The sequence below is a fragment of the Kogia breviceps genome, chromosome X, assembly GCF_026419965.1.
Source record: "Kogia breviceps isolate mKogBre1 chromosome X, mKogBre1 haplotype 1, whole genome shotgun sequence".
Lineage (NCBI taxonomy): Eukaryota > Metazoa > Chordata > Mammalia > Artiodactyla > Physeteridae > Kogia > Kogia breviceps.
Window position 1 is genome coordinate 28,558,471 of NC_081330.1, and position 22,966 is coordinate 28,581,436.

Sequence of the window (22,966 nt, forward strand, 5' to 3'; positions counted from 1 at the left end):
GAATGTTACCACAAATGTTGTAAGCTTATCTTTGGGGTTTCCTTGTTTGTTTGTTTTTTTTCCCATATACTCACTATAAGATTTTTTTTTTTTTTTTTTGCGGTATGCGGGCCTCTCACTGTTGTGGCCTCTCCCGTTGCGGGGCACAGGCTCCGGACGCACAGGCCTAGCGGCCATGGCTCACGGGCTTAGTTGCTCCGCGGCATGTGGGATCTTCCCGGACCAGGGCACGAACCCGTGTCTCCTGCATCGGCAGGCGGATTCTCAACCACTGCGCCACCAGGGAAGCCCAAGATTTTTTTTTTTAATTGTGGTAAAAAGCACATGACATAAAACATACCATCTTAATCAACTTTAAGTGTAAAGTTCAGGTGTGTTAACTATATTCATATTGTCATGCAACAGATTCTTAGAACTTTTTAATCTTGCAAAATAAACTCTGTCCTCATTGAACAAACTACCCACTTCTCTTGTGAATAGCAAAATTATATTGCATTAAGCTCTGTATTAAATGTGTGAATGTGTTACCACAAATTTTGTAAACTTATCTTTGGCATTTCCTCATATTTTTGTTTGTTTTAATACATTGGAAGGATCATAAAATGGAAGTGATCTGGGACTTTCTCAGCTTCTGTGATTTTCTCACTTAAGGGTCAAGTTCAGCCATACATCTAAGCCCCTAGGTGTGCCATCCTGTAATGGGCAGGGAGAGAGAATAAGCTGGTCAGAGAGAGGAGGGGATGAGTCCCAGCCAAGCCAGGGGAAGAGCCATGAGGACACGTCTGATGGGAGAAAGCTCCCTGCCACGGGGAGAAAGCAGCACTCTGGAAGCAGACTGCCTGGATTCCTATCTCCCTCCACAGCTTCATTGCTCTGTGCCTTTGAGCAGGTTCCTTAACCGCTCTGAGCCTCAGTTTCCTCTTCTATAAAATGGGGGTGGTAATGGTATTTGCCTTCCAGAACTCTCGTGAGCACTAAAGTGCACTGCCTGGTACATAGTAAGCACTCAATATATATTACCTGCTTCTGCTATTATTATATTATTATTATTATTATTTACCCTCGTGTAGTGGTGGTAAAAGTGAATCTCTCTAGCTAGGAGCTCCTGGGCTGAGGACCTGTCAGTCCATTTTGTCATGACCTTAGTGGGATGAATGATGAGGATTCAGCTGCTTAATTCCACAGAAATCCTAGGCCGAGGGAATAGTTTCAGGCTTGTGGTTTGAAGGGGGTGAGTGTAGAGGGATGGCCTCAAACAAAAGCATAGAGGGGATTGTTGTCTATTATGTCCATTTCAACAGCCGCTGAAAAGGTTGGTCTGAAAATGTCTTGTCAATCACACCATCTTGGAGTCCCCAGAAGACTCTGTTAAAGCATGAATAAATTATCTAAGAGCCCAAACCAGAAATCTGGACTCCTAGCACTTTGCATGTCCACGTGAATTAGTTTTCAGGATTGCATTTTCCTGAAAACAGCTATTGGCATTTGGGGTAAGCTGAGAGTTGGAGAAAGGAAAAAGACCCAGAGCCAGTGCTGTGCTGGTAAAAATGTAGCAAACGGCTCCCTGGGAGAGGACCCCTAATTTCCAGTGTGCTGTACATCACACACCATGGCTGGTTTTGGCTACCAACCTGAAGTCACTGATGAGAGTGAAAAGTAGTACAACAATTAGGAAGTGATAAACTTTGAGTATCCATTACTTTGTTTTTAACGTAATCTATTTAATTGTAAGTTTAGATAACTCATTTAAAAATAATGGCCATGTTTAACAGCCACCTTATAAAATTTCTGAAATCTTAACAGTTGGCTTTTGTGAGACAGGATGAGCCAGCTCCAGCGCCCCACAGCTGGGGCCCTGGTTTATGTTTGGTTGATCAAGGTGGGGAGATTCATCTGGGCCCATTGCCCCAAAGCCTTCAGGTCTTATAAATCACAACCCTCCACTCCAGCCCTGCCAACTCCTTTCCCCACTTCTGAAGGTTCCAATCACTCCGCAAAGCATGTCCAACCCACAAACCCTCACTTTTCTTTCTCTCGTCCAAACCCTAACGGGGCTCCTGGGCTCAGCAGCAGGAGTCAGGCTGTGCCAAGAGGACTCCCGTGGCGGTTACCCCAGGAACCCTGACTTGGCTGGCAGGCTGGGCTCTCACACGCTAGCCCTCCAAGAGAGCAGCTGGTGGTTTCAATCAGAAAAAAACAAAAGTGTGAGGCACTGGGCTCTGCTTCCCTGTCAGGAACCGCCGTGCGTTGAACCCTGTGCTCTGCTGGGCTGAACTGCTCACAATATTCCACGCGATTGGCTGATGCTCTCCTCATGGACCACTAGATTTTTTTTCATGTGTTTCTTCTGCCTGGAATGTTCTTCAACCCCTCTCCAGTCTTTCATCTGGAAAATTTCTCATCCTTCAGGATTCAGCTTCTGCATCACCTCCTCCAGGAAGCCTTCCCTGAATACCTCCCCAAGCAAGATTAGGTGATTTTCCTTTGCGAAAAGTAATGCTCTGTATGATGCTCTGTGTTTTCTTCCCTAGGCTGTGAGCCTCTCAAGGAAACAGACATGTTGTGTTCTTCTCTGTAGCCCAGTGCCTAGCATATAATGTGTCCTGTAAATACTTGCTCCATTAATAAGTGAATGAGTTGGAGGTGCTACTGCCCTTGCAGGACCTGGACTAAGAATTACCACTGTCGCTGAGCCTCTGTTTTGCTGCCAGTTCCTATAGGCAGAAAGTCCTCTGGTGAGCACCCTCCCATATGAACTTTGAAGTAGAGGTGAGCATCAGAAGACCCCCCCCCTTTTCCACTTATTTATTTGTGAACACACGTCAAAGATTTTATTTAACTCATAATTAATGAGGGAACCAGTAAGATGTCACAACCTGTTCTAGGGAGAATTCAACTTAAAAAATCCCTTCATCTGTGGATTTATAGCCCTGTATTGCTGATGGCCAACAAAACCCCTCCCCTTCAGGCATCTGGCCCCCAGCGGGAAGGACTAGCTAGACAGCCTTCTTTTCTTTGTGAAGCTGTTTCATTAATAATGAGGCTTTAAAAACATTCAGGAAAGATGGAAGTGGACCAGGCACTTGATGGGATTATTGGACCTATGAACCAACCTTGAAATCTCTTGCTTCTGGTCTTCCTGTTAAGGTAGATAAATGTCTCTTGGTGGGGGTGGGGAGGCAGTGGTGGGAATACAGCAAACCCAAGGCCCGAGGAGTGAGCGCGGTGGCCTTCATGAGAGTCTAATGACTGTGGAGTGAGACAGCCTGGATCCCAAGCCCAGCCTCCCTGCCTCCCAGCTGCGTGGCCTTCAACAAGTTGCTTTATTTTTCCAAACCGCAGCATCCTCCTCGTAAATGATGGGTGATAACAGTACCTACCTCAGGACCAAACAAGATAATGTGAGGCACAGCACCCAGCACATCGTTCACATTCGGTGAATGGGAACTGCTCTTTTGCTGTCCCCCTTACTGCAGGTTCCCCAACCGAGTATCTACCAGCTGAGTTGTTCTCCTGGGTCTGTAGCACCGCGTGGTGGGCAGCTCATAATAGCGGTTAAGGGTGTGGGTTCTGGAATCACATTGCCCAGGTTTTAGTCTGTATGACCCTAGGTAAGTAATGTAACCACCCTGTGCTGCAGTTTACTCCCCTATAACATGGGACTAGAGATCTACTTCCTAGATCACAGGGAGGATCCCACAAGAAGCTAAATATCTAAAAACCTAGAAAAGAGCCTGGCATGCAGGGGACACTCAGTGCATGTGAGCAGGGTCTTTGAATGCCTAAGGGTTTAAGAACGTGACAGTCATTGCTTCCTGAAGACATGACTGCAGTCTTGGTTTGGACATAAGTGGCATCCCCAATCAGGAAGGAAGATCAAATCCAGTCACCATGAGAAGAGGATGCCTGAAGTTCTGTCTAGAAGGCGGTGAAAAGGAAGTCACTTCATTTGTCATGATTAACCATTTCCACACCCTTCTCTCCCTCCCTCCTTCCCTCCCACCAGTTGGAACTCATCCCTGTAGACTGCGGAAACTGAGGAGCTTAACTCCATTTGTGGACTTCATCCTTCCCTAGCCCTCCTCCCTGGTCCTCTTACGAAAGTGCTCACTGGGGCTTGCAGGAGGAGTACGTGGTCCTGAGGATGCAGTTGCATGCCAGGTGTGGCAATGGGCGTCCTGATGGGCCAAAGGGGCAGTGATCTCCCCTGTTCCCGAGACAGTGCTGAGTATTTCCATAATGCACCTCTAAAATCCAAGAGAAGCAAGATTTTTATAGAGAAACTGGACTTCTGTTAAGTAAGCTATTGGGGGACTTAATTTCATTGCACCTGTGGTATCCAGAAATTGTTGATATTGACTTACTGGGAGGCAGGTGGTGTTCTGCAGGAGGGCTAGAGGGCAACACTTCAATAAGCAGAGGAAAGGGTTTTTCAGGGCTTTCTAATGCAACAATGACACTGGCTAATACATGCGTATGAGTGGGCAATAAACATGGTTGGCCAGTCAACGGGAGGATCATTTGAAATGGGGAAATCAGCAGAAAACGAGAAAGGGTGGGAGAGGTGGGCTCCGAGATCCAGAAGCAGGGCTCCTTGGGGCCTCCGCTCTTCTGCCTTGACCAGGGCATGGCTCTGCAATGGTCTGACCATGGACAAGTCTGGCTGGGCAGCTTCTGCATTGCCTGGAAGAAGCCAATATGGAAAGTATTGACACCAGCCCCTTCCCATCCCACCTCAGCCCCTCCTGGAGTTAAGAACTCCTAAAACATAAGAGGAGAAGGAAATGTTGAAACATCTGGGAGCCTGTGGATTTAGGGCATTTGTCCTTGCCTTCTCTTGCTCCTATCTTATTTTGAGACTGGGAGTTCCTTCTAGGGAGGCATCTTTGGCCCTGGAGAACTCAAAGGGTGGATCCCAGAGGAGAGGAAGCAGAAAGTGTTGGCTTTGGCTTTGCTCAAACAAGACCTTCTTTTTCGATGATCCAATCTGGTTCTCCAGAAAGGATTAGGCGGGCATTCTGGGCAGAAGAACTGCCTCGGAGGGAAGATTGTACCTTTGGCCAGTGTGTGCTCTATCTCATGAGAACCAGACAGTAGCAGACGAGGCACAGAAGGGTGAAGTCCAACAGAGCCAAGCATCCCCTCTGGGCCCTGGTTGGCAGGAGTTCTGATTTTTCTCAACTACCCGAAAGATCCTGTTACAAAGAACAAGGTCAGGCCCAAGTGGAGTGTTCTATCATTTCGGTGTTTTTTTTTTTTAAATCGTTCTACTCCTATGTCTTTTTTTCTTCAGTGGTAAAATAGAACCTGTGTTAAGTCCTCAGTGGCACGAGACTACCATCTATACTGTAAAGGAGGTGAGACGCTGCTGAAGCCCTCGTGCCAGAGTCAGCTCAGTCAATATGGCTCATTGTCCCGGTCAATTTTACCAACCTTCCTGTCGAAGGGTTCATGCTGTGGGCCTTAGCTTTAGCCTATTGTTGAGAAACCATTTAATTGAAATAAAACGTGTAATTTGCTTTCATGAACATTTTATCATGCCAGAGAAAACAGAGTAGGTAGTGCGCTCTGCTTTAAGCAAACTCAATATATGAATGGATTGACAAGTAAAGTAGGGGCAGATTATTAGCAAAAAGTTTCGACATAATTAGTAACAACAAGCTTTTCTGGTGCATTTTTAAACAATTAGTTGAATCAGTTCACACCTGCCTCACTGTCACATACGTAAGAGCTTGCTTTCTGAGTGCAGGTCTATTTCCTTGGAAGATCTTCAGGTCAAATGTATTACAACCAATCGGAACAAGAACAAAATAGACGTTCCGATCCCTTTCCCTTCTATTCAGCTTCCAACAAAAAGATACTGAAGTTATTTGGGCAATTCTTGCCCTAAAGTATGGGTAGAGTTGTGTTAGATACAAAGTGAGACAATAGGAAACATTTTTTAATGAACAACAAGCTTTCACAGAGACTGTCTATATCACATTGTTATTACAACATAGATGAGCTGAAACTTCTTTTGTACAAATTTAGAGGAAAGAAGACCCTAAAGCGACATCAAGCATATAGAGGTAGTTGAATAGCAATATGGGAAGAAACAAAAGGCGTTATCTTAATTCCCCTTTCAGTTCATTACAGTGCAAGAGTAAAATGGCTGCTTAACAAACAACTGGAATTACAAACACGAAGACACATTTGCCACTGTTTAAATGGCTTGCTGGATATTTTAACCCTGGCATTATTGAGAACTGCATAAAATGACGGAACTAGTTTCTCTAATAAGCCTACGATGCCACATTGAACTATTTGCTCTCCTTTGATTTTGTTGTTGTTTATTATTGTTGCTTTGACTATAGATAAATGTCAAGAAAGTCTTAAAATGATGCATAAGCTACAGTGTTGCTTTGTAAACTTTTAATGGCTACACAGTCACGAAGCAAAAGCTTTAAAATGACACCAGGAACAGAGATTACAGGCACTTCTCTCTCAAGGTTAATTTAGCTCATTTGAAAATACCCATTTGTAAGGGAAAATGTCTTCATTTCACCTCTGGATGTGCATAATCCAGATTATTAAATAGTCGAACAGTGAGAGCTATCATTCTAAGAGGAACCAAATGTGTACATTTTACTTGGCTCCTTTTCCTTCTTTCTGCACTCAGGAAAGGCCACAAATTACAGCCATTGCAGCCGGCTGCTTCTCAGAACTGTCTTCTATCAAATCAAAACCTCATTCCTCAAGACCAAGAATGGGCTGAAAATCTGTCCTTTTCCCTTATTTGGGCCGCCTTCTATTTGCATCTCGATTACATATCTCTGCTATGATTCTGCCTCAGGAAACAGAAATGGATGCAAAGTCAACATGTTGGGAACTCAAGGAATGAGTCCCTGAATAAAACTCCTATCTTGGAAATGGAGTTGGTGAGGGGAAACACAGTCCCCAGCGGGTTCCAGTCCACCAACAGTATGCGATCTATTGACAGTAAGAGACTTCTGAGTGCTGTGAACCAGCCTCAGAGCTCCACTGCTCCAACAGCCAGTCACAGGGGACTATCTGAGCCCAGGCCGGCTCCACAGGCAGAACTGGAAGTGCCACATGTGCAGTGATTCCACGAGTCCCAGCATGCTGCAGCAGCAAGGGGTTAGAAGCAGTCAGCCTTCAGAAAAGGCAAATTGTTGACACAGTCAGTTCTCTACCCCACTGAGTAAGGAGCAAGCACTCTTTTCTCCAAGTTGTCTACAGAAAATTAGTTTTATCATTTTTCATTTTCTACATTTTGCTGGTTATTAGCTAGCAGCAATAGTACAGTACGAAGCAGAAAGGCATAATGTCTGCTTGGTACCTAATATATATACACACATGTACATATATACACAAACACACTCATATATATATATATATATACACACACACACACATCTATATACATCTATACACACACACACACATCTATATACATCTACACACACACACACACACACACACACACACACACACAGAAAATAACCTACTAGGAAAAGACTAGGTAAATCACAATAAACAGGAAAATTAGCTGAATAAATGGCACTAACCATCAAGGGGGAAGTCTTGTCCTTCTGGCCTAGATTTAACTTTATGTTTTTCCTGTATATACTCTTTATTCCCAAGCTTTGCAGCAAAATCAATTTACAAGCAGTGAAATGGTCATGTCCAATTGATTACCCCCATTCAAGTACATATCAAAGAAAGCCAAGGCTTAGCCTTGCACTTTGCCTCCCACCACTACTGAAACAAAAGCTTGCTGTAAAACAGTCCAAATGTGTATCCAGGCTACTGACAGAAAAGTGCCATTCTGCCTAGCCAAGCTACATTTGCTGGAGTTAGGTCCTCTCTTATCAACGTGAAATATTCTATGATGTGGAATTTTATACATTTTGGAGAGCAGGAAGTGATGAGTTGGTTATTCTAATGGAGCTAGAACTTAAGGCTTTCATTATATCAGAAATCCTAGACCTCCAAACAACACTAATTTTTAGCCCTCTTGAAAGAGGAAAAATTTGCTGGCATGGGATTCTCCCTTATCTCTGACCCTAATTTGTTTTCCAGTCTTTTCATTTTCCCAAACAGACTTGACCCCCAAAGGAATTACATGTAAATATTTCATCAAGTTATGGCTTGAAAATCAGAGGTGTGGATTCCCCCAACCAAGTTTAAAGGAATTGGAAATGGGTATTGTGTGTAAAGGCAGGGTTTTATGCCAATGTAGTCCCCTGATGATATTCTGTAACTATGAATAATCTAATCATAGCTATTATTTGTTGAATGACTCCTATGTGCTAGGCACTCATGACCCTTTTCTTTGTTGCATTTACACTAGATAGTAGGAAATTACTGTCCTAGGACTGTGTTATGACCACATGGTTGGGCACCAGGTGGGAGAGGGAGCCTTTCATTTCCTCCTACCTGAGCCTTGTAGAGTTTGCTTAGGCAGTATCCACGCCTATGCTTCCGTTCTTTACCAGCCCAGTTGGGCTCCAAACATCAAACCTGGTAACGTAATGTTTGGACAACACGGTGTTCATTAAGAAAGTGCAGAAAAGGTTATTTGGTTTCTGCTTACATGAATCTCTTTTTCGTTGCCTGTATCATCTCATTCTCCCTTTTCTGTTTCTGGCCACAGGTGGTGATGGAAGAAGTCAGACTGATTACTTGAGGCATTAACCTCGAGCGGGAACAGAGTGGATGGGCTGTGTGACTCTCGCACTGCAGCTGTCCAAAGCCACATGGGGGGAGGATAATTTGCATGAAGGTAGGAACAACACGATTCACTTCTTCGCTGTCCTAATCTTTTCACTCTGTCATTATAACACGCCTGTTTTCAGGTTGTCCTGGCACTAAAGAAATCAAACTGGCACTAAGCAAGCTAAACAAGACCTCACTCTTACCCCCTTACCACTATTCTTCCCCTGTATTGAAATCTTTGGCCCATCTCAGTGTGGAGGAAAGACCGTGTTTAGATAAAATCATGGATTAATTGCTTCCTTTGAAAAAGATTTAAAAACCAAAAAGATAGTTTGAGGGTTTCTTAAAGGGTTCTAGCCTCTTTCCTGGCTTCTTTACACTTTTAATAATGAACCGTCCTTCATCAAGTGTTTGCACACATGCTAGCCAGGCCCTGATCCTCAGAACCCTGAGAAGAGGTGGGGCATGGAGGCTAGCTGGGCATGGCTGTGACATGCCAGGCTGAAAACCATTACCTCAGAAGGGTTAAATATTATCCTGCCTAAAAGTCCCATTACTAACTGCACTGGGGAGAAATTAAGATATAATTAGATTGCTGAAATAAATGCCTATAAGAGATTGTAATAAAAGACACTCCTCTAATTCATCTCTTGATTCCAGGAAAATAATTCCTTCATCCTGGCTCTATATGACACATAGAAAATGGATTACTTTTATTGTACCCTGGCTTATTCCACAACCTATGCCAAATCCCTTAAGTATTTTATATTGTTGGATTCCAATTGAAAGCAAAATAGAATCTGTAAGGATAGATGATCTTGGCATGATTCTGAACTTCCTTTAAGCATCCAACTGGATAGATACAAAAATGGTTCAAGAACTGGGATCAAATGTAGCAAAAACTGTTAAAGCAAAAATCGCACATTTCTAGTATTGTTACTCCCCCCACGGTAAACCACAACAATAAATAAAGCAGTATTTTTCAGTAATGTACACTTAAATAGTTACAAACATACATGTAGAAAAAATAATGCAGTGCAGAAAATAAATTATTAAAACAGAAGGAAGTATGAACATTATTTTACACAATGCTATATAAAACATGAACCATTTGGAATGACACCTCAAAAGTCAGTGAAATAATGCAGCAACATGATTAGTAACTGGGCATCACATTACAACCACACAGTCATTCATCTATGAAAGACAGAAAATTAAAGCAAAATCACTTTAAACTTTGAGAAAATTTTATGTCAAAATCAAAAAAAATTTTTTTTTCTTCTGGGCTCTTAAACAACCTCTGCTGTGCATGTAGTTGTGCAGCATGTCAAGAAGCATCTTAAGAAAGAAAGTCTCAAACAGATCACATCTTTTGGTCTTTCTACTTAATTTCTTTCTGATCAATAGCAGGATAATGCCTCTGTTTGATACTTCCTTCTAAGATGTTATTGCAATTAGGTATATTTACAAGAGGACTCCCCCACGGTGGTGAGGGGAGCATGGGAGCTCCTTTTCAGCAATCCACTCACTAGTTTTGGTTTCGGGATATAAAGGCCAGGACTCGCCGAATACCGTTCAGTCTATCCTTTAGGGACCTCATTGCTAGGAACGGGAGCTGAGCTCGGCTTTCCAATGGAAGAACCGCTAATGTCCACCAGCACCAGGCCGGGCCATTGGGGTTGATCTGCAAGAGAAATGCAATGGGTTTGTCTTATTCCTGCGGAAGTGATCCTAGCCTGTAGGCTTCCAAAGTTGCCAGGAAACATCCCAGGCGGAACTGCTTCTGTGTGTGGCAGGGACTGCTAATTACCCCCCATCTCTATTTCCCTTTATCTTAGCTGGGCATACAGCCACACAGGGGGTGGGGGTGGGGGGGGGAAGGCTACATTTCTCAGCCTCCCTTGCAGCTAGGTGAGGCCATAAGACAAAGTCCTGGCTAAGGAGATGTAAAGGGCAGTGATAAGTGTAACTTCTGGGCCATGCTCTGGGAAAGGGGCATGTGCCCTCACTTTCCTCTTTCTCTCCCCTTCCCCTAGCTAGAACATGAACATGCTGATGATCAGCCTTCTTCAATCAGAAGGATGAGGGCAACATTCAAAGGATGGTAGAGCTTTGTCAGGAAGGAGCCTGGGTCTGAATGATCTCACGGAACAGGGATGCCCTAGCCCTCCATCTCTATGACTTACACTCTCTGTCTAGTTTAAGCTACAGTTATTTTTGGTAGTGGTTAAAGCAAACACATCAATTTCCTAACAAATATACCATACCTTCTAGCCAGTGTGATTTTACAAGCTGAACCATCTACTACAGTCGGCCCTCCATATCCATGGATTCAACCAACTATGGATCAAAATTGGTTGGTTGAATCTGTAGATGCAAAACCTGTAGATGCAGAGGGCTGATGGTACTCATTGCACTACATAATTTTATAGAAGGGATTTTGGTATCCATGAGGCCTCCTAGAACCAAACCCCCATGGATACTGAGAGACAACTACTCAGCCTCTTCCACATCTTAGATTCTGTTTAGGCCCTTTGGCCTGATGCATAGAGCATATGGGTCTTCAGTTCTCATGACCCCTTAGGCTTTGCATGTCTCTTACCTCCATTTCCCTGTTTCTGGCTGAAGGCAACAGAGTCCACCTATGCCAGGTCACTAAACGGGGCCACGGCTAGTTTCTCCCCTAAAACCAGAGCTTATGCTTCACACCCCCAAAGCACAGCAATCCCACTTTGCAAAAATTCCAATTGGAAAACACAGTCACATAGAAATATATTCCATCCCAGGTTTCCTCTAAGAAAGAGCTTTCCTATCCTGCACCAAAATTCTGTTTGTCAGCAGCGTCCCAGGTACACATTGTAGACATTGATGACTTATTTCCTACTAAGCCCCAAATGAGCTTTCTGCTCACACCCTTCAGAAGGTTGGCTTTAGGACTGCAGAGAATCACATTCTCGCAGAGAACCACATTCTACACGGGGGACTGTTTGCTTCCAAACTGGTCACCTGACTCTCCCCCCAACCTTCACTGCCTCTTTGCTTCTCTGTGCCTCTAGCTCCATTTGGATTCTTTTTGTCCCTCGCTGCAGTCTGTAACGTGTTATCCCTCCTATGACGAGTTCTGAATGTTAGATTGACATATCCTGAACTGTATTTCCCAGGAGCTTTAACAAAGATGTTTAAGCTGATGTTAATACATGTGGTGGTTCCTAAGAAACCTCCTGCGGAGGCTTAGAACGTTCGTATTAACGGGACCACTGGGGCTACAGCATTGACTGGATCAAACCGGATGGGTTTTATTTTTTCTGCTGCTGCTGCTGCCACCAAAGCAACAGTCCTAATAAGAAATGAAATGAAACCCAAGATTTCGGCTTTCTGTGTCACTGAGCCCTTATGAATCACACAGTGGCACCTGTGTTTTCGCTTGTGGAAGATGCTGTTACCACTGCTGATCGCTATCTTCTGCCTGACTAGGGGAGAATGCTTTCCAGAAGGTGAAGGGGAATATTCAACTTGATCATGAGCTTTCTCAGAGCTCTGCCGTAGTCCTGAGTCACAGTGGCCCAGAGCCAGGAGCTGGATCATCTGGAAGCAATGGGCTTTCTCCCTCCAACATTCACGATGCCTTTGAATGGGGGCGGGGAAAGGAGCCACCTTTGTGGCCCGGAGAAAACAAGACACTGCAGAGCATTAGGGAACAGACTGGTGTTTTACAGCCTCAGAACGCAAGAGGAAGAAGGGACTTTAGAGACCTCCTCGTCTACTTCCCTCACTTCAGAGATGGGTGAAAAAGTCAGAAAGGGGAAAGGACTTACCCAAGGTCACACAACTAGAGAGGTAAGTAGGACCAGTTTTTTGGCATGGAAGTCAGAATATACATATTCTATTTTACTATTGTGATAAAGTCAGGAATGAGTACAGGGAAAGAATCAAGGAAGTTATGGAGGCGATTACGTAGGAACCAGGTCAGAATGTGGAAAGGTTGATCTCTCAGATGGACCTGTCCCTGTCCCTCCAGGAAATAGACGGATCCAGTAGAACCTAATGACCTCTTCTCTAGTATAACTCAGCCAAGCGTAAATTTAAGGACTGGGTCAGTTGTCTCAAGAAAGCTTGTTCATCCCTGATGAGGACAATGGCAAGGGTCTAGACCTGGAGGGCTAAGCGTGGAGGGACCTGGGGCTGAAAGGTTTCTGTGACCCTGCGGTTGGAATCCTGTAAGGCGGCTGGCCCTAGCTCCTCACTCCTCGCTCCTGCAGCAATCAGGGAGAGAGTTAGGAAGCCTCCAGGAAGTGGCAGCCTTTGGCCTCAGCTCCCTAGGTACCCTTCTCTTGAGCCTGGCCTTTTGTGAATCTTGTCGCCCTAACAGATCATCATGGTGGGAATCTGCACTCACGTTAAAGGTTCTTCTGTTGATGGTGCCTGTGTTCCAATCCTCTCACTTAACGAATCTCTTAAAACCTATCTTGGATCCAAGTTCCTACTGCTTGACTTGAGTTACTCCAATTCTGATTTGGGGTCCTTTTGTTCTTACCCATGATGCCTACTGCCCGGCCAAACAAGTCCAATTTGGATCCATCTTCCTCTCTACGCTAAATTTGCTGGATGGAAACCACACACGTATCTAATCACAAACCCCAGGCTCTCTCATCTGGTGGGGGTGACTGATTAGAAAGAGACATTTTTATATACCTGGGGATCAGCATCTTTCTCTGGCATTGGACCAAAATGGTTGAGTATCCGATTCTTCAGAGATGGTTTGAGTGAATGAAACCATGATGACGCTTGCTCATAGACACAGTTATGTAGTCCCATGAGCTCAGCACAATCCTCTCCTTGAACCTGAAAGTATCAAAGTGGAAGTGAAGCATTCTGTACCTTCTCCCTCATGCCTAGAGCCCCTTTTGACACCTGCCTATTTGAGCATCCAGCCTGTCACCCTACGGGAAGACTCGCCCTTCTGGCTTTCTCCTGGGTAGTGTGTGAAAGGCTCCTCAGCCAGATGATGGATTGTGTGTAAATATTGCTGAGGGCGGAGGACAGAGAAAGGTTCAGCTGGGTAAATGAGCTGAAACAGCCAGACATCTAGAAAACCAGTGATGCTACCTGGCCTAGGCTGTGCTTGTTGACGCCTCTCTCCTTTTCATTTTTTACATCTGCTTCCCCACTGCTCCCTGGGAAGAGAGGGAGCAGTGTCTGTGTCTCCGTATGTAACTTTATCTTCCAAGTCAAATACATTTATTCGTTGAGCAAATGTTTATTAATCTTGTACTATGTAGTGAATGTAAATATAAACACTGATGGGATTATTTACCTCTTCTTCTACCCGTTAGTTCAGAAAACCAAGGATTAACTGGACATGTCATCTTTCTGCCTTATGGGATGATGGATTATTGGGAAGGGCTCTTGGCCAGGTTGCACATTTAAAAATAGACATGTGCATGTGAATCTACAATTATCTCAAAAGAAAAAGGTTTAAAATATAAATAAAGCAAAAAATAAAATACATATGTATAGATCCAGCTCCAGATCTTGGTATCCCTGGCAGAGACCTACCTCCTATGCTGAATGGGCCCCAGGGTTGGTCTGGCTTGGCATCTCTTATGCATGAATACAAATCAGCAACCAAGCAGGGAAAGCCCAGACAAGGGGCGCAATCACTGCCATTCCACAATCGAACAGCAACCTGGCAGCATTCAGTGTGGCAGCAGCAAATCGGGGAGGAATCCCAAGGCCCTCATCCATGCCCAGAAATCCTTTCGCGATCATCTTGTTCTGCCAAGCTACAGGGCTAGCTTGGCTTCAGGATTCTTGGCACTGGCCACCCTCACCTTTTGGTCTTCAATGTATTCGATGTCAGCTGTGTTGTAACCATCCCGCTGGCCCTGATGGAGGACCTTGAAGCGCCTCTTGCCTATGCTGTCGACCACTGAGCGGCCATCAGCAAAGAACTGAACGTTTCTGATCTCTAGGATGCAGCCATATTCCGCAAACCTGTTTATGGGGAATGGACTCAAGAAAGTAAATTCTTGATGAGCTGTTTCCCTGGCCTGTGCACCTCCCGCCATTTTTATAACCCCCTGTTGTGCCTTGAGGGACTTCTGCCTTCTTGCCTGTCCCAGGGTCTATAGCTGCAATAACACCACAGGCAGTGCCTGTGTGAGAAAAAATTTTAATGTGTAACTGCTACCATTTATTGTACTGTGCTCAGCACTTTATGTGCATTATTAACTCACCAATCCTCCCAACGAACCCAACGAGGTAAGCACTATTATTGTACCCACTTTACAGATAAGGAAACTGAGTCACTGAAGGTTCAGTAACTTGCCTGAAGTCAAACTTGCTCCAAGGATGGAGCCGGAATATGAACCCAGGCAGTTTGACTCCAGGGACCACACTCTTATAAAACACATCTTAGAGTATATACCATCTGTTTAACAAAAGGTTGATCCTGGGGTTCCTTTAAACAGGCAGCCTCTCACACGGTAAACTAGGGGCCAGAGGGACCCTGATCCTTACAAATGCCCCTGGGAGGGCCCCAAAGTAAAACAAAAAACCCTTTCCACCCAACCTCCCTTTACTTGCATAGCTCCTCACTTACCTTTTGACAGGATCTCCAAGGCACATGCCAAACTGTCGTGTGCCTGTCTCAATGCATCTACGAATCATCAGACGGTAACAAGGCTCAAAGATGTGCAGGGGACAAGGAACCGTGGGATATGCCATGGTACACACGAAAATAGGCACGTTCTTATTCAAGCTGTCAGGAAGAGCAAATGACATGCATCTCACAGCATTGAAGCAGAACACAGAAAGGGTGGTCAAATTTCACCATGTGGTTCCCCCGCAGGAAGGCAAGGAGACATCAAGTTGAGGCTGATAAAAAATACTAAAATGCATCTGGTGCTGTGGGCTGAATCCCATTATCCGGTGCACAGGTGAGCCTAAGGGCTATGATTAAAATTGACATTCTACACATTCTAATTTGGGTAATGAAGTTCTCTAGTCCCTTAACATTGTCGGTGATAGTTATACCTCATATTTTTCTTTCTTTCTTTCATGCTCTCCACTCCAAACAGTCTCTCCAGGTGTCTTGCTGGGGAAGAGTGGTAAAAGTGGACCCAGCTCTCCAGAGGAATGGTGGGAAAATCTCTGCCAAGAGCCCCGTGGACATCTCACGTATTGGCAAAGCCCCCAGAGGATCTGCATGGCAGGCCCAGCTGGGGGGAGGAGGGAGCAGTGGAGAGGCAAGAGTAATCTAGCCCAGTGATGCTCAAGTGCTCCTGTGCATCGGAAACACCGGAGGCCCTTAAACGCAGACAACAGGCCACTGCACCCCTCCAGAGACACTGGTGCCGTAGCTCTGAAATCGACACCTACGAGTCTGCCTCTCAACATGTGCCCACGAAGACTCAAGACACGTGGCCCGATGGGGAACCACCAACCGGGCCAGCTCCTCCTGGATCACTGTTCTTTTATTTGTCTAGTAAATCCAATAGAGGGACACGTGAACAGAAACCTACCAATAGATATATGAGATCATTTGCCCAAATCTCAAAAGGATTAAATTTAGGATTCCTTTAAAGAGAAATCCACCTAGTATATTCCAGTGTTTGTTAATCAGACATTAAAGGGTATTTGAGAAGAGGGCCCAGAGAGACTCAAGGTGAACTTAAGAATCAGAAATAAAGATAAAGACGCCTTGAGTAGATCTAATATGTTAACGAGCAAAGAACGATTTCATTTCTGGCTCCCCAGCACAGCGTGTTATTCAAAACGAGAGGCACAAACAAACTGGTGGCAGTTTAGAAATGTTCTCTACAGGGTGAGCATAAAACCAGAACAGCTTTTGCCATCGGGAACTTTGCCCCTAGAAGGCCGTGAGAACTCCAGTCATGGGATGGGGAGATGGTCAGCAGTATGAGAGACAGAAATGAGTGATTTCCTCCTGCTTTGTCTGCTAGGTGAGTTGTTCTTCCGGCCAGGCAGAGAGCTTGGAGCCTTACTTCTTTCTCCACCCCTACTCTCTACCTCTCACAATACCTGCTATTATCCCCAAGTTACAGATGAGGAGACTGAGGCCCAGAGACGTTAAGTGACTTGCCTAGGGTCATGAAGTATACTCGCTTTGCGGCAAAACTGCATCATAAGCCCAGGTCTGGCTGATATCCAAGTTCTTAACCTCGTAGAACCTCCTTATGTACCTGCAAACCGTCATCTGGATACAGCTGACCCTTGAACAACACGGGGGTTAGGGGCGCCAACCCTGTGCCCGGGTGAAAATCAGCATATAACTTACAGTCGCCCTCAGTATCCGAAGTTCCTCTGTATCCGCGGTTCTGCATTCGTGCATTCAACCAACCACGGATTGGATAGTGTAGGACTATAGTATTTACTACTGAAAAAAATCCACGTATGAGTGGAACCACGCAGTTCAAATCCATGTCGTTTAAGGGTCAACTGCACTTCATTAAGCCCCCCCCGATTAAATTATTCCAATAATTTGGTATCCGTGATATCCAGTTACTAGTGCCAATATGTGACCTGGTCAGTGGTTCGGCTTAGGTTTCTTCAGTGGGTGCTGGTAAATGAACAGCTGGCTTTCTGGGGATGGAACGGGTAAGCCCTTGTTACAGCATTTGCCAATTTCTGTGGTGTAAATACTCTCACTGTGGCCAATTTCAAGCTACCAACATGGTATCACTAAATGAGGAGTTAGGAGGGAATGTACACTTTCAGTTCTATGACCTGGTATGAGTGAAACTGAAAACAGCAATGTGCATATGCATACTTAGAAAGTTCTTCCATTTCCTCTTCATAAAGCCTCCTTCGTTCCTTGAGTTCTTCTGGAAGGAATTTAGCTATTAGCTCTTCCATTATGACATTTTTACTGTATTTTCTTGATGCCAAGCACTATACGGGGAACAAGGCAATTAGATATTATGCAGTCATCAGAAAAACACAAAGCACTTCTGATGTAATCAGTAGAACAGTTAAATGACCCACATACTGGAGTAATTTAGACCCACATATTGGCAGCTGATACTATCATAATGTATATATTCTCTGGAGGTGAGAGTTTAGCTTAAAAAAAAACCACATGCAATGAATTACCTTTATAATTAGAAAAATTATTTTAAAAAGGGAAAAAGACCTGCAGTGGATTTTTAAAATGTCATAGCTTTCCTAAAACACTGAAATTGATTGAGATCATGTTCTTGTCAAAAAAGGGAGAAAATCCTTTCCTTTCCTTTTTCTGATTATTGTGTTTATAAGCTCCCAGAAATGGTCTCCATCTGGGATATGCTGAAAGTCCGTGGTCAAAAGGTTCAGGGAACTAAAAAGCAATGTTCAATTATTGATCCTTTCCTGCTATGCCCCACTCCCAACCTCACCCCAATGCTTGGGCTTCGGGATATTTCAAGTCTATATATTATACATAGTTTTTTCTCCTCTAACTTTAGTTTTAAAAAGAAAAGCTATACTGGTGATTTCATGTGCCTATTTTTTAAAATTATACCGTCTAGGTATCACTGGATTTATGTTATAAACCCTGATTTCATAACCTAACTCGGGCTCAGTTGTCAATTGTCACTATTACTCTCCTCCCAAACACCCCTAGTCTGTGCATATCCAGGGATCTGTAAGGAGTGGGTGTTTGCGTGAACCAGACAATGGGAACGAAAACAGCTGCAGAGAACTGCTGGCTATGGAAATTACCCACATAGACCCAGCAGGGGGAGCTCCTGAGTATAACACGGCAGGCTTCAGACATTTTTTCCTTTCCAAGTACAGGCTACGTCTGCCTATTCCGCAGTGAACATGACCGGAATAAGATATTTCTCTCTCTGGAAAATGGTGCAAGTGTGACCCTGTGTGAAGACACAGAGATAGATGGGAATATCTTCTAGCCCCTAAGTCCAGGACCTCACAGCCTCTGCCTCCACGATGCCTTCTCAGCCACTGCCATTGCCTGGCTGCAGGAAAATCGGCTGCTTTGCCCAGTCCCAGTCTTTGGGGAAAAGCAATGACTCCGGAGGTAGCCTCTCCAAGAAGGAGGTGACTCCTCCGCTGATGCTGAAACGAAAACCCAGTAAAGGTACCTACTGAAATTTTAACGGTAGATGTTCCTTCTTTCTGTTAATCTGAATGTTGTAGTGTTACCACAACACAAATGTATTATTGAAGTATAAGGACCATGGGCTTCTCACCTACAATCAGGACAGCAAATACCACCTCTTCACGTAGGCCAGATATGACACTGACCCTGCCTCCCAGCCCAATGCACGGCCTCAGGGCTATCCTGGATGATTATTTCACTCCCTTCCCTTAATTTAAATGTTGGGGTGTTGGGAAAGCTTGACACATGACTCCTCTAGATCGACATTCACCTAGAGATAGTCTTGCATCATCTCCAACCTCTCCTCAGGTATGACAGGGGTCAAGGAACATTTATACTCATTGTAAAATCTGGCACACAAGTCCCTGGGGGTGGGGGTACAAGATGGATTCCCAGATCTGCTTGTGCTATAGAAAATTACAGCAAGTCCATTTGAAAGACAAAGGTGGCAGTTTGTGTGATTCATTTTAGAAAATCTGGAAGCCCCAGAGATTTTCCAGCAGACAAATGTCTGCTAATAAGTACAGTGGCAGCTGAGAAGTGGGGCAAGGACCACAGTGAAGGTCTGTGAGGTTTTCCTGGGGACCTGGGGGTGATCTCTTCAAACCACAGAATAAACATTGATGATAAGGGGACATCGGAGCTCATCTAGTCCAAGCCCAGGGAGGACAAAAGATTCACCCAACATGACAGTGAATCAGGTGCCATGATGGGATTAGAACAAGGATCCACGTTTATCATCATTTTGATATGTGCTTGTCATCCTTTTGATACTTTTGTTTCCAACACAAATTAATTTCACTACTGACAGTTCATAAAAAGCTAGATGTTGCCTCATTTCCCTGGAGGACTTTGTGGAGAGGGGAGGGGTGGCTCTAAGACAGGAGAAATAAATGTTCTGAGGGGGTGTTTTGCTCTAGCACAGTGCAGTGGCTTGGGATCCAATAGGATGCTGTCTTCGTACCCAATTCCCAATAAGCTAACCCAATCAAGAAAGAAAGAACGTTTTACCTGTGAAAGACCATCTTTGCACAGTGGACACTTCGCATTGTGATCTAGGCATCTTTCAAGGCATTTTAAGCAAAAGGTGTGTCCACAAGGTGTTGTGACTGGCTCATAGAATAATCTGAAATTTAGGAATCAGAATGCAAGAAAATTGCAATCAGACCAAACATGAAAGACAGAGCTATTCAATGTTCAGGTTTTATAGTATTATTTGGGAAATTCTATGTGCGGGGGTGGGAGGGGGTTCTTTTTCCTTTTTAAAAAAATAAAACCCCTGCTGTTGTTGCACTTCAGAAAAGCATTTGCTTTTTATTTCTGAGCTGGATTTAAATGCATTAAATTATGCATTTATTAAAATTTAGGACATAGCCAGATCATTTTGTAACATTAGTTCTAGTCAGTCTCTTTCAGGGCATCCACATTTTTTTTCCCTGTCAGGTCCTAGAAAAATGAAGATGAATGCCCAGAGTGTCTTGAATAGATTCCATTCTAAAATACTTAGCCAACCTGTTCACCTGAATATATGTAAACACATAGATAAACCAACACACACTCCCATATTTAAGTACTTTATATCATATTACAGTGGAAAAAGACTAGGCTTATTTGCTAACCTTGATTCCATTTTTCACCTAAGCAATGTTTACAGCCTGAAGGATCTCAAAATCGCACCTGTAACAAACATAACTGCCTTTTATATGGATGGATCATTTTCCTAGGGACAACAGAGCACTATTATTAATGTGCTTACTGATGGATAGACAGACAGACACATACATATATACATGTGTATGTATACACATACTTTAATTCGATCCTATTTTAATTGTTTTGCAGGAGCTGTCTATTTTTTCAAAGCAATCTGAGGATCTTTTTAAAAGCTGTTCTGTACATTCAGAGATTCATGGATTTATTTTTCTTAAAGAAAGGCTCACCTGCAGCAGGACCATTGGATGGGGGCAGCTGAAGATGATGCTTCAGAAGCGGAGCTCGCACTCACCAAGAGGACAGAAAGAAGGGAAAGACGCCTGACCAGCCTATTTTGACCTCACAAGAGTGTTCAGTTGAGAGGAAGAGGCTGCAGGCCGCACAGCCCCCTCGTGTGGCCAGGAGGTGCACCAGCAGCCTGGCCCGCAGAGCCAGGCTGAACAGAGGAATCAGAGCGTCAGAGCTGAAAAGTACTTGAGAAAAAAATTGAACCCACCAATCAGAATGAAAGTGAGATCCAGAGGGGATGAAGTGGCTGATCTAAGAGTACACAGCCAACTGTTGGCAGATGAAATGGAAAAAGAAAAGGTACACGACTTCCTCTTCCAGTAGTGTGCCTTTTCTGTTAGAACAGTGATTCTCAGCCACTGCTGTGTGTGAGAACCACGTGTGTTGCTTTTTCTTTAAATAGCTTTATAGATGGATTATTGACATGCAATAGACTGCACGTACTTTAAGCGTACAACTTGAGAAGTTCTGACACACGTACACACCTACGTATAGGGCCACCTCCACAACCAAGATAATGAACATTTGTCACCCCCAAGTGTCTCCTTGTGCCCCTGAGTAAACCCTTCCCTCTTGCTCCTCCCCAGACCACCGCCCTCCCACCATCACCTGGAGAAATTTTGAAAACTACAGAGGCCCAGGATCTCACCTACAGAGAAGCAGATCAGTTGGTCCAGCGTAAGGGCCAGGCATCAGGATTTGTCAAGCTCCTGGGGTGGTTTTAATGTGTAGCCAGGGTTGGGAATCACTGTATTACACAATCCTAATAACCTCTGCGTAGGCGAGTCTACTCTATCGGTCTCCAAACCTAATTATCAGAGTCCCAGGTGGAACTTTAAAAACGCAGACGTCGCAAAGTCTCACTGGATAGTTTACAATTCAGGAGGTCAAGGGGAGGAGCAGAGATTTGATATTTTTAACAAGCCAATGAAGGTCTGGACTAGGAGAGAGATTTTTTTCATATATTTACTGTTTTCTACTTTTTAAATGTTATCAACCTGTTTAAAAAGCAGTTAATTTGTTTAACCGAGTTAATAAATTTTAGTTACTAAATTGGTCAAAAAGTAAACTTAATTTTCAAAAAACCTCTTTGATGAAGGTTCTAACCATTGTACTAAGGCAGGGAGAAAAAAAGTTTGAGGACTTAAAAGGGAAAAAACAAATCTGTTGTTATTCACAAATGGTATGATGATGAACTTAGAAAATCTCAAAGAATCTATAGAATGATTATTAGAATTAATAAGAATTGATAGAATTAGCAAAGAAGCTAGAGAAATACACACACACACACGCGCACACACACACACACACACACCATTCAATTGTAGCTCTATATACCAGCAACAAGCATGAGAGAATACATCTTCGCAAAGATGACATTTACAATTGCTTTTGAAAATTGAGTGCCCAGGAATAAATCTAACAAAAGTTTATGAGACCTCTATTGAAAGAAACTGTAAACATTTCATTGAAAGAAAGTAAAGAAGACCTAACTAAGTCCCAATAAAAACGCCAGTGGGTTATTTTACTTGTTTGTTTGTTTTTGTGGAACTTGGCAAGTCGATTTCTAAACTTTATAAGGCAAGGCAAAGGGCCAAGAGGAGCTGAGACACTTTTGAATAGCAGCAATGTAGGAGGACATGCTCTACCAGACATCAGAACTTATTATAAAGCAGCAGTGATTAAAACAGAGTAAGACTAGCACAAGGACAAATAGAAAACCCAGAAATAGACTGAGACCCAGATTCTTTTGGTTTTTTTTTTTTTTTTTTTTTTACGCGGGCCTCTCACTGTTGTGGCCTCTCCCGTTGCGGAGCACAGGCTCCGGACGTGCAGGCTCAGCGGCCATGGCTCACGGGCCCAGCCGCTCCGCGGCATGTGGGATCTTCTCGGACTGGGGCACGAACCCGTGTCCCCTGCATCGGCAGGTGGACTCGCAACCACTACGCCACCAGGGAAGCCCCCAGATTCTTGATTTATGACAAGTGAGGCACTTCAAAGCGGAGGGAGGATTTTCAATACATAAACAGCATTCTCAATAATGCTATGTATCTGGGATAGTTGGCTATCCATAGGGGGCAAAGAAGTTGGACTGCCTCTCACACCATACACAAAAAGCAATTCCAT

General features: G+C 44.1%; 1 protein-coding gene across 8 annotated transcripts in view; it reads right to left on the reverse strand.

The window, feature by feature from the left end:
* Positions 1-2,867: 2,867 nt before the first annotated feature.
* LONRF3 (LON peptidase N-terminal domain and ring finger 3) overlaps positions 2,868-22,966 on the reverse strand; it is a 39,191-nt gene continuing 19,092 nt past the window's right edge. For 2 of the 8 annotated variants that reach the window (XM_059049656.2, XM_059049658.2), the window contains 6 exons: positions 19,850-19,964; positions 17,510-17,631; positions 15,320-15,478; positions 14,550-14,730; positions 13,411-13,560; positions 6,397-10,402 (listed from right to left, as the gene is read on the reverse strand). In XM_059049656.2, the coding sequence (XP_058905639.1) occupies positions 10,247-10,402; positions 13,411-13,560; positions 14,550-14,730; positions 15,320-15,478; positions 17,510-17,631; positions 19,850-19,964 (883 nt within the window). In that variant the 3' untranslated portion in view covers positions 6,397-10,246. Of the gene's footprint in view, positions 3,919-4,111; positions 4,248-4,276; positions 4,684-5,048; positions 5,196-6,396; positions 10,403-13,410; positions 13,561-14,549; positions 14,731-15,319; positions 15,479-17,509; positions 17,632-19,849; positions 19,965-22,966 lie in introns of those variants that run through there. The other 6 variants (XM_059049657.2, XM_059049659.2, XR_010838745.1 and 3 more) reach the window with 5 other exon arrangements.